We start from the raw sequence: 11,660 nt of genomic DNA, 5'->3' as shown, positions 1-11,660 counted from the left end.
GGAACTATCGAAGCTTACAAAAGCCATTATCGTAGATAGCTACGACGACATTTTTGTAAGAAAAACTTTTTAATAGTACAATCTGAGGTCACAATAAAGGTCATACATCTATGGGAGCCATCCCAAAGTCATAAAAGATGTATATATAGCCACCATTTGCCTTGTCCATGTCGTCAAAAATTAAATTTTCAAACTGTACAAAAGTAATCTCCCGGTATTTTGGGCATTGGCACATTTTTAATCCTTACATTGCTGTCCAAAATGATCGAAATAGAAAAGCCCATGGGATTGGCATCTGTGTGTACGAAATGAAGTGCGGAAGATGATTTATTAACGATGCTTGGTTAAAGGCGCTTTGTATGACGGAGCGGAGTCTTTTTGGTACATCCATAGCCTACGACCAAAATGTTTGCGTGCCCATGGCACCTAAGCAGCTTTCAAAATGATTTTCCGATGATAGGTCGCATTTATTGTACTTTGACGCCATATTCGATGAAACGATTGGAGTAAGCCTCGCAGAAACTGGCACTCAATGTCGGCCGACTCTACTATAGTCTGCGAAAGGGCAAGAAACTAGAACCGAGTCCTCAAATCTTTGGTAATAATGTTATTCTCGTATATGCGCTTGGTTAAGTAAACAATTATTTTGGCATTCTAAAAATTTTGGGATCTTAAAACTTGTTTCAACATGTATTGCATAATTTTAAGGAATATTGTCCGCGACAGCCATTGCAGCCAGTCCTTATGTAGCGTTCCACTATCCGAAACCAATTGACGCAACCGGTAGCTCGCAGCTAAGCTTCTCGTGACAGCAGGTGCTCACGGCTATCCCGTACCGAGATTATAACGATACACAAACACTTTGTTCATGTTTGTGGTCGCCAACAATAGCCGGTAGTGATTTCCAGCCAAATATTATCCAATCATACTTTCAAGGAGAGCGGAGAGCCTCAGTGAGAGGCCGGGCGGCACTGGCACTTGCATAAATACGGATTGCCTATGATGCTCGATATTACAAGGCGAGTTATTGGCGACTTTAAATAACCAATGGCTAATCTGTTTCAACGACGATCGGTCCTTTGGAAAAAGAACTTTACGAGGATCGCCTTCTATCCATTCGAATGTGGCTACAAAAACTACACTATAACGCTTGAACTTTATCACGAATAACTTTCTCTAACGGTTTAACAACCTCGCGCATCTCCTCGGATCAGTCATTGCTACATCATCAAAAGGAACAGAAGTCCTATCATCTCCTGTTGTTATTGTTGTAGCAATGTTTTGTACTCTGGGATGGCAGCCCTTGCCGATGAAGGTATTTAACCGGTCAATCCGGTATGTGCAACCGGCTGCCATGGGATTTGCCTATCATCTCTTCTTCCTGTGTTGTTTGGAATCATATCCAAAGTATGGGTAATTTCCAAAATAGATGGAGGGAAGGTAGAACTCGGCGTGTTCGAAAAAAATATATGTTTCGTAAAGTTTATAGATCAATCCAAGATACATTCATTTACAGGTAGTGGCAGTTGCTCAACAACAAAATATTGAGTATACTATCTGTCAAAATCAGTGATTAGTGCAACTCTGAATTTTTGTATGTTACTAGTTCGCGCCATTTTTCGTTGTTTGTGTGTGTGGTATGGTTCTTAACTATAATACACACACACAACCAGAACTGGTTGACAGATAGTGTACTTCGCGAGAAAAAATTGTACTCAGCTGTTTACGGTACACTACCTGGTAATCAAAGAGTAAGCGTTAAGTTATTTTATTTTTTTATACTATGCTGAAGGGCATAACAATGCGTTTAAAAGTTTATTATTATTTAATCGGAGCGGAGTGATTTGAAAATTGTAATCGCTCCCCTCTGGGTTCTTAAAATTTCTAAGTGAGTCGGAACAAGGAAAAGATTTCCATGTGCCCGGTTTTCTGCGTTTGTTCTCTAATTTCCGGTTTCCAGTTTCGAGACGTTTTTCTCCACTTGATCTGGCGCATATTCATTCATTCTGATAAGCATGACCTAGTTGAAATGCTTACGTCGTCATACGTCTCATGTATCAATAGAGGATATCGAAGTGCACGAGCTATTCATAAAGGCCTAAACAGAATAAGCACGTTGAGGAGCGTCGCATTGAAAAATGCAACGCTGCCTACAAATGTCAAAAAATCAACTCGCAAAAGGTATCCAATTTTTAAAATTTGTGGTCTAAAAACACTACTTACGTTTGGCAGCACAGAATGAAATTTTGTATCTTGTCCGCGATGCTTTGTGAGTTTTGTGTGCAAAGTTGCATTTTTGCAACGCTACGCACAAAAACAAAACTCAACGCGCTCATTCTGTTTTGGCTTTAAGACGCCAATAATCTCCATCTTAGAGTTTAAACCCAAGATATATTGTTTTACAGGTTGTGGCAGTTGCCCAACAACTAAATATTGAGTGCACTATCTGTCAAAATCAGTGATATGTGCAACTCTGATTTTATGTATGTTACTAGTTCACACCATTTTTCGTTGCGTGTGTGTATGGTTCTTAACTATAATACACACACACAACCAAAACTGGTTGACTGATAGTGCACTAAGCGAGAAAAAATTGCATTCAGCTGTTAACGGTACACTACATGGTAATTATGTCATGCCTTGTTCGGAATGTGTTCGCATTATCTTCGCTACCATTTTTTTATAGTTGGGAGCGAAGCGGAAATAAAGGGGAGCGAAGCGGAAAAAATTACCTTAGAACGTCAAACACTTTTGGGAATTGGCCCCACTGCTGGGGGTTGCTTTGCTGCACCAGTACCTTTATCTGCCCCGCCCCCTGCATTATTTTATGAACATATTGATGTAAATTTTATGGTTCAGTATGTGTGCTTAGATCAGATTGTTTTATCTCGAGACTCAAGGACTCGATGAAAACGATTTTTTTTCATAAATTATATTTTGATTTATTTTATTTTAATTGTACCGATTAATTTAATACAAATGTATAATATTTATTTACTGACATTTGTAGACATTTCAAATGTTAATTTTTTTAAAATAAAAAACGTACACCCTATTAAAATTGTAATGTGCAAAGTATTTACATATACATATATTATTTATCCTTAGTAAAATAGCGTATTGATTTGCAATCCTGCAATGATTTTGCAAACGGATATTATTAACCTAGATAAAAACTATGAGCATAGGGATATTTTGAATATTGCATAACTTTATAAACTGAACATTATGGAAACAAATTGAAATCTAAACCGTTAACTGAACGTATTGTTACATAATTTAGTTGATATATTTATGCATGAAGAGAGAGTACAACTACTTATTATTCTTCTCTATTCTCTGCTCTGAAGTATTAAAATATAAGTCAGTACATATAAGTTTAAATTGGTTTCCCTTCAGTATATTAGGTTGGTTATACATACATACTATATATTTATGTGTGTGAGACATATGATAAACATAAAAGCTACTAAACTCTTATTTTTTACATTTAAGTATGTAAAACTACCTCTCAGCTTATTACTAAAATGAGATATTGTATGTTTGTATGTACAAAAAAAAATAAAATAAAATGTATTAAAATCATCAGTTAAAAATGTCTATCTTGTGAACGTATTAGGTTTACAAATAATACGTTGTACACAATGACATTTATATTTTGTAGATATAAAATAACATATTGCCTCCATACGTGCATCCATATGTATGCAGATTTTATTTCAATATACCTATGTAAATGAGTAATTAAAACTAGTTTCGTTGGAGATTTGTTGACACAGATAAAGATGCAGTTGCGGGAATACATAAACGGTTGTTAGGGGTCGGGAAACACCTGAAAATATAATAAAAAATATGTATTGTAATTAATGTGTTAAAAAAAAGTCATAACAACATCCATCTTTAATATGACAAGTATATACACATAGTTCATAAAGTCTGCGTTCATGTGACAATTTCTTTTTTAATGATTAAAAAACAACATTAAAAAAAAATAAATAAATTTAAGTTTTGTTGTATATGTTGTTTCTTTATATTTCTTAAATTAGAAAACAAAAACAAAAATACAAGTTTGCTTTTTTGTTCTAACGGTAATTTTGTCTCATAAGAAGAAATTATGACAACCAAAAAGCCTGCGTTCACTTCGATAGTACCGTTACTTTTTATGATGCTTCTTCTTATTTTTAATCAGTTTCAGTTCATTATCATAACAAGTGATAGGTACACGTGTTTTTTTTTTAATTAATAAATTTGGAAACATGGAAACTAAAGGGAAAGAAATATGCATATCTGAAAGAAAAATAATTATTAAATTGTGGAAAGAAGGACAAAGCTTTAGAAATATTGGTGGAACAGTTGGAAGAACGTTTTCTTCTGTCCAGCGCGTAATTAATAATTACAAATAAACCGGCATTATAACTTCAAAGCCTCGGCCTGGGCGTCCAAAAAAATTATCCGTTAGAGAAGAGCGCAAAGTGATTAACAACCCTCGTATAACATCAACCAAAATTGTTGAAAAACAATGTTTTTTTTTAAAAGGCATCTGTGCCGAAACTGCCAGAAAAATATTACATAGAGCTGGATTTCATGGAAGAGTTGCTCGAAGAAAGCCGTATATTTCAGTCATGAATAGAAAAAAGCGGATTGCATTCGCTAATACTTTCATCAATAAGCCTCCTGAATTCTGGAAACAAATTATTTTCTCCGACGAGAGCAAATTCTGTATTTTTGGCATTAAAGGTGGGCAAATAGTGTGGCGCAAGTCCGGGACTGAGCTGGAAAAACAAAATTTAGTTGGAACGGTGAAGCACGGTGGTGGTGGAGTTATCGTGTGGGGGGTATGGCTGCTAGTGGAGTGAGTCAATTAGAATTTATTGAGTCCAAAATGGTGGAAATGGGGTTATCTCAATATTTTGAAAAAAAAATTGAAACCAAGTGCTGCTAAACTAGGGTTAGCAACGACATTTTGGTTCCAATAAGATAACGATCCAAAGCATACATCGGAGATTGTTAGACTTTGGCTTCTATATAACAATCCAAAGAAGCTTAAAACACCACCCCAATCACTAGATCTCAACCTCATTGAGCATCTTTGGGATCTATTGGAGAAAAAAAATTCGTCAGCACGTTATAACCCGCAAGGAGATGTTACGAAGTGTCATGCAGGCAGAATGGGCCAAAATAACATCTGAGGAAACAGAGAAGTTGGTAAACTCCATGCCAAATAGACTAAATGCAGTCTTAAAACAACGTGGCTATCCTACTAAATATTAGGAATGTGTTAATATGTTTTTATTTTGTGTTTAAATAACTATTTTGTTTATTTTTAATTACTGAGCGCGGACTTTGTGGTGCTTTTATTTAATTGTTATCATATTCAAATCGCTCTAGAGTGAAAGTGCTTAACCAAACTTAGAATTTTGTTTTTCTTTTTTAATGTTAGGAATATGAAGAAAAAATATATGTAAAAGAATTGATTTGGTTTATAATTTTATTTTGTGTTCTTTAACCAATCAAAAAATTTTTCAGTTGAACGCAGACTTTATGGGCTTTGTGTACATACTAAACTCGGGCAAAGCCGACCTTTTGATATCATAGTATTAAAAATTAATATTAAAAAATTCAATGTAACACAGCACTCAAAACTGTATAACAGACTTAAGCCAGCAAAGGACTCGAGCAAGAGAGAAACCTACAGCCAATTTCTTATCTCCCGCTGGTAGCTAAAGTCCTTGAGGCATTGCTCCCAAAACTTTGCATAGAATTTCCTAGGACTAAATACCAAGATGGATTTCTTAATAGCACAACAATATCCATGAAGGGGTGGCGCCGTCCTCTAGAAACTTTCAATCGGAACAAATGGAATTCAACTTATATTTTTTGGGAACAGAGTATGGATTGGTCATTAAAACTTGACATTTTCTGGTAACCCGTTATTTCATTGGGACTCGACTACCTGCCCTAATTCTTTTCCCCTGACCGACTATCCGAATTTCTGGATGCCGAACGATCACCAACCAAAAAAAGTCAATTGGAATGGCTTTAGAGAGCACAATAGTTGCCACTTCAGTGAATTACCACCCCCTTCTATCCCATGGCGGCCGATTGGGCTGGCTTCAGAGAATATACCAATCGCCGCTTCAGTGAACTGCCACCCCCCTGGGATGTACTAGTGGCCGAGAAGAAATTCCGAGACATCATTAACGCAGCAGCCGCTCGCTTTATACCAGCCGGCCGAATACCCCAAGTGCGGCCCAATTTCCCGGCGAAGGCAGTGGACCCCACTAACCCCAGAATCAGCGAGCTGAATCTAAAAATAGAGATGGTAGTTAACGAATATAAGCGCAATATGTGGCTGGAACACTTGTAGCAATGTATCTTAGGCACCGTTGTAGGCAATCTGTGGTCTACTGTTAAGTCACTCTCGAACCTCAGTCACTTTTGGCGATGGGCTTGAAACGCTGGTCACGAATTATCTGTGTGGTCGCCAGCCATTTGTGCAATTTAGGGATAAGAAGTCGAAGCACCGTAGAGTGAAACAGGGAGTTCTCCAAGGTGGGGTGATATCTCCGGCACTGTTCAACCTCTACCTATCCTCCATTCCACCCCCTCCAGACGGCATAGAGATCGTATCATATGCGGACGACGGGAAGCTCAGCTTACAGCTACCGGCAAGTCCACACACTGCGGATCGTGGAATGCATTGTAAAGGAAGTGACTGCACCTACAGTCGCAGACAATCAAGCGATATCGAGTGGAGAGTCTCAATGAGAGGCCGAGTGGCACCTACTCTTGCTTAAATGCTAAGTGCCTATGGTGCTCGATATGACAAGGCGAGTTCTAGACGCCTTTAAGTAACCAATGGCCGTCACGTTCTTGCGGCGATCGACCCTATGGACCGGAACTAGATTCCTCACCTATAGTAGCTTGGCGAGAGTCGCTATTTGTGTAGACAATCTGAAGGCTATGCCTACGGGTCACGTGAGGTCGGGCGATGCAAGGAGGGTCTCGAACGTTTGGGGGCCGCTGTCAGATTGTGCTGAGTTCCGAGCCATCAAGGGGTGGCGAGAAACGAAGAGGGTGATAAGCTGGCCAGGTTTGGGTCGTGGAGCTACTCTGCGAGTGCGACGCTAATGGTGTTAGCTGTTTGGGATGTTGGTTTCCTACTATAACGAATGTTTTGACTCGACATGAGCTGCAGGGTTGCCAGGCCTTTGAAGCCGAGGTTCTCCGAAATGACCACGTCGATTGTTCTCGAGCTGGAGAAGAGTGACCTTGGTTTGTTGGTGGTAGTCCTAACTGGCACTGCAATGACGGGTCGCTGATATGGGCATGAGAAGAAGTTGGAACTTCTGCTGTGCCAATGCCCAGCGATGACGGGAAGAAGGCGTAGGTAAACAGTGTTCACGGAACACCCCTTCTCTTCCCTGAGTTCTCTACAGTTTTTCGACCCCTGAGTCACTCTGGACTTCTATAAGAGGGTAAGATGGTTGACGGAGCGGCCCTTTAGTCGTTCAGAATTCTTTCTGTCTCTACGCCGCCATTTTAGTTTATCTTTATCTTTTCTCTTCTCTCTTATTATTTTTCAGATCAATTATGATTTCACTTTCATATTTACCAAGCTGTCCCCTTAACCAATGAATATAACGGACGGTGCTGATTTTGGTGGAAAAATCTGTTCCGCTATACCCATTGGTTTGGGATGCTTCATATACGAAATAGCTGCAGCTGCAGTTGCGGACAAACAGCGGTATCAAGTGAAGAGTCTATGTGAGAGGCCGGACAGCCTATGATGCTCGATATGACAAGGCGGGTTATTTTGGCGGCTTTACATAAGTAATCGCCACCACTTTCCCATTGCGATCGGTCCTAAGGACCGGAACGAAATTACTCATCTTTAGGAATTTGACGAGGATCGCCACGTGCAATGTGGATACAACAACAACAAATGATAAGGGACCTCTGTTTATAGAGCATAGTCCGAACGGCGCGCGATACATATTGGGGGAGAAGTTTTAACATGGCATAACATCCCAGCACGGGATGATTATTAGAGCCACACGGATCGGAACTTTCAGCTCCGATTTGTGAGGTGTTCATCGTCATTACGAGAAGCTCAGCTGGGAGGTACTGGGGGCGCTTACAGGCTGCGTATAGTGGATTGCTTCGTATACAGAACAGCTGCAATTGCAGTCCCAGAAAATCAGCGATATCGAGTAGAGTCTCAGCCTTGAAATAACCAATGGCCACAACGTTCCCGCGAAGATTGGTCCTATGAGCTGGACAAGGATCGCTACCTCCACATGAAGGCACTTATTAACTTAAAATTATATTGAATCTTTTATTCAACTCTTGTCTAGAATCTATATTTTTTATTAAAGTTATTACCTACTTAGGTTTTTCTTGCTGTGTAATACGTATTTTATGCCAATAATTACTGAAATTCAAATAAATAAAATGTGGCTACAACAACAACTGGGGATACCCGCCGTTGAAAATTTTTTGTTCTCGCCAGGATTCTAACCCTGCACCGCCCTACGATGGCTCCACTCTATCACTGAGGTTAAACTTGAATTGAACAGCACTAATTGATGTGAAAGAAGATTGCCTCAAAAGGAATGTCCATTAGGAAAATCTGCAGTCACACAAATACGAAATCTGTGAAATTCTTACGACTGATAATGTTGAGGCCCCTACCTCGAAGCAAAATTAACGGTCATATAGATAAATAGGTGCATTGACTGACCGCCCAAAAGTTAAAGCTTCTTGGATTCTGACTGAGGGCACAAGATAGACCTGTGAAGCTGGTTGGTTAAATAGAACTTTGGTCTTTAAAAATTGGATTATCATATACGCATAGAAGAAATCTGTGACAATAAATCGGGCGTTACTCAAAATGTCCAATTAAATGGAAAATAATTATATTTTTGGCGATATAGATTGGAATGTTAATTAGTTTCAGTAACACCACCAGGGAGATAATCCCAGAAACATATAACGATGGAGGGTTTCATCGGCAAGGGCTGCCGCCTCACTGTACAACACACTGTTATAACAACCAACTTTTGTTGTTTTTTTTTTTGAAATTCAATGGACCAATTTTTGTTTGAAAGTTAACATTGTTTAAAGTATTTTAGCAGTTACATACCTCTCAACAAATATCATGCCCCAATGTATTCCAACGTAACAAAACATAATATCCATTGTACTTGTATCTATCTGTACGAGCATGTAACAAATCGACGATATGTGAGTGTGAATGATTTTGTTTTATTAAACACCCGAAGTAAGACAATAATGACTAAACCATTCCAGCAGGGACAAAGATGCAGTTGCCGTTACGATTGAATGTTGCTGTTGAGGATCTTGATCTAGCTGCTGCAACATGGGCTTCATCTCCTACTGGGACAGATGCGAGTTAACGCTCAAATTATCCAATTGCCCATTGAAGAGGACATCACTGATGAGCTTTTCGGCAATGATACGTTGGTGGGTATTCATGACACGTAGTTTGCTTGCCACATTTATGCCAATGGCATCAAACTCATCTTCGTTTCGTGTACCATTGCCGGCGGACGTTGTTGTGGTATAGGCGGTGGCAGAGCCAAAGAGCGGTTGCAGGTGTTCGCGCGCAATTTGTATGGTGGGCACTTGCTGATGGATCTGTGTTAGTTGTGCCGCAGCAGCAGCTCCATTTGCCTGCTGTTGTTGTTGATGTTGAAGTTGTTGTTGCATATGGTGTTGTTGCTCCAGCGAATTGACGGCCTGTTGAATTTCACGTTGTGAATTCGAATCGAGAGATGTGATTTCGAGCACTTTAACAGCCGTTGTATGTTGCGGTTGGGTTTGAGTATGAATTTGATGGTGTTGTTGGTGGTGATGGTGGTGCAACGGTGGCGGCTCATGCTGCTGGACGTGCTGCTGTTGCTGCTGCTGTTGGTGGTGATGGTGTATTTTGTGATCTTCACTCTTGACTATGGACACAGGCACCACTTCACCGTTGGCCACAGCTGCTGTTATGGTTGTTGCCAAATTTTGTTGTTCCTGCTGCAAATCCGTTTGCGAAGCCGAATGAGCACTACTTGCTTCGAGTTGTTGTTCATCCTCAAATTCCAGGGAATCATCATCTTCGAAAGCCAATGTAAGCGAACGTTTGGGTGGCTTGACATCCGAACCACTACTGCTGCCACCCAAACCTGTAATGGCACGTTTGAGGCCCTGGTCTGCAATGAACGAAAGTTTGTCGTAATACCACAAGCGGGTCTCATAGTTCTGTTTGGAGTGCATTTTGCGATACTCTCGACGAAAGGCCGAACGCAATGAGTTTATCTTACGCACCACCATATTGCGATCCGGATTCGGTTCCACCTCCTTCAGTTTTTCCACCAATTTGTCATAGGCTTTGTTGCGGACATTGTTGTTGCTGTAGTCGGGATGCTTGGGCTGCCACAAGCACTCTTCCGTCTGATACTGTTCAATAAATTCGCCCAACCAGTGGCGGGAATAGCTCCTCAAATCCGACAATTGGCTTATATTGGCCATTTCCCACGTAATTTTGCACAAAAACTAACACTGCAAACACAATAAAAAAAGTCAATACTACAAACGAGCCCCACTCTCGTTGGTTCCCTCGCTATTGTTGTTGGTTCGTTGGGGATGCTGTTGTCTGGCTGGCTGGCTGGCGTCGTATTGTTCTATACCACTTTATACTTATACCCACAACACCAACAAAACACACACACCGAATCGAAAGACGACGCTCATGCGAGTTTATTTTCCCTCACTGTTTCACTCTTTGTTCTTCAGTTTAATTTCTTTATGGAAATTCTTTACAAGCACATCATAAAATTTTCATTTCCACAGCTATTTTATTTAATTTTATCGCATTTTGCAGCGTTTTCTTATTTTTTCTCGTAGCCAACTCAAACACGTCGAGTCGATTGTTGTGTTGTGTTACCATATTCTTTTTTCTCTTTTTAATTGACAGATGTTGATATGTGCTTGTGCAATGAAAAGAGACAAAAGCTGTTCGAGTCAATAGAGTTTCCCAGCTCCTAAATATAACTGAGCACAGAGTGCCCAACAGTCGATTTTGGGCATTTGTAAATAATGCGACTATGAATATAAAGAGTCGTTAGATGTCATTTCATGAAAAAACATCAAAAGCCTATGCAATTGTCTAGGCAGAAGAATTGATGAGATAGTAAAATTTGCGTCGGAAAAGGATTATGGTCGAGACCATGTCTGAATTATTAAAAGGTTATTTCCATATGGTTCTTATGATGCTGTATAAAAGAGATAAACTTTTAATAATTCAGACATGGCCGCAACCATAATCCTTGTCATAAAGTTGATCGAATTTTTGCCAACACAAACAAAACTTTTTTCAATAAGTCATGGCCATCCAGTGAACCAGGATTCACTAGTAGAAGGTTAAGTCACTTGCGAAATCATAAAGTAGATAGGTCCCATCAACATCATTAAGGATGTCAAATAAAAAAAAATCGGCAAAGCCGGACCGGTATTCAAACCTGGGCACACGGAGCAACAGTGAGAGCCGTGGTCGTTGTCTAGCGTTCCAAGCCATCAATATAACTTCGAACAGATGCACAGAATTATGTGCACCATGGAAGTAGTGTAATTGACAAAAAATCTGTCATTAC

The 11,660-nt window shown here is 39.7% G+C and overlaps 1 protein-coding gene across 1 annotated transcript; it reads right to left on the bottom strand.

The window, feature by feature from the left end:
* Nucleotides 1-9,245: 9,245 nt before the first annotated feature.
* LOC106081845 (putative mediator of RNA polymerase II transcription subunit 26) lies at nucleotides 9,246-10,995 on the bottom strand. Its single transcript, XM_013244065.2, has one exon. The coding sequence runs from the start codon at nucleotides 10,537-10,539 to the stop codon at nucleotides 9,397-9,399; it is 1,143 nt and encodes a 380-aa protein (XP_013099519.1). The 5' UTR covers nucleotides 10,540-10,995; the 3' UTR covers nucleotides 9,246-9,396.
* Between the last annotated feature and the right edge of the window lie 665 nt (nucleotides 10,996-11,660).

The sequence above is a fragment of the Stomoxys calcitrans genome, chromosome 2, assembly GCF_963082655.1.
Source record: "Stomoxys calcitrans chromosome 2, idStoCalc2.1, whole genome shotgun sequence".
Lineage (NCBI taxonomy): Eukaryota > Metazoa > Arthropoda > Insecta > Diptera > Muscidae > Stomoxys > Stomoxys calcitrans.
Note: the sequence above shows the minus strand (reverse complement) of the source record. Positions and strands in the feature narration are given on the sequence as shown.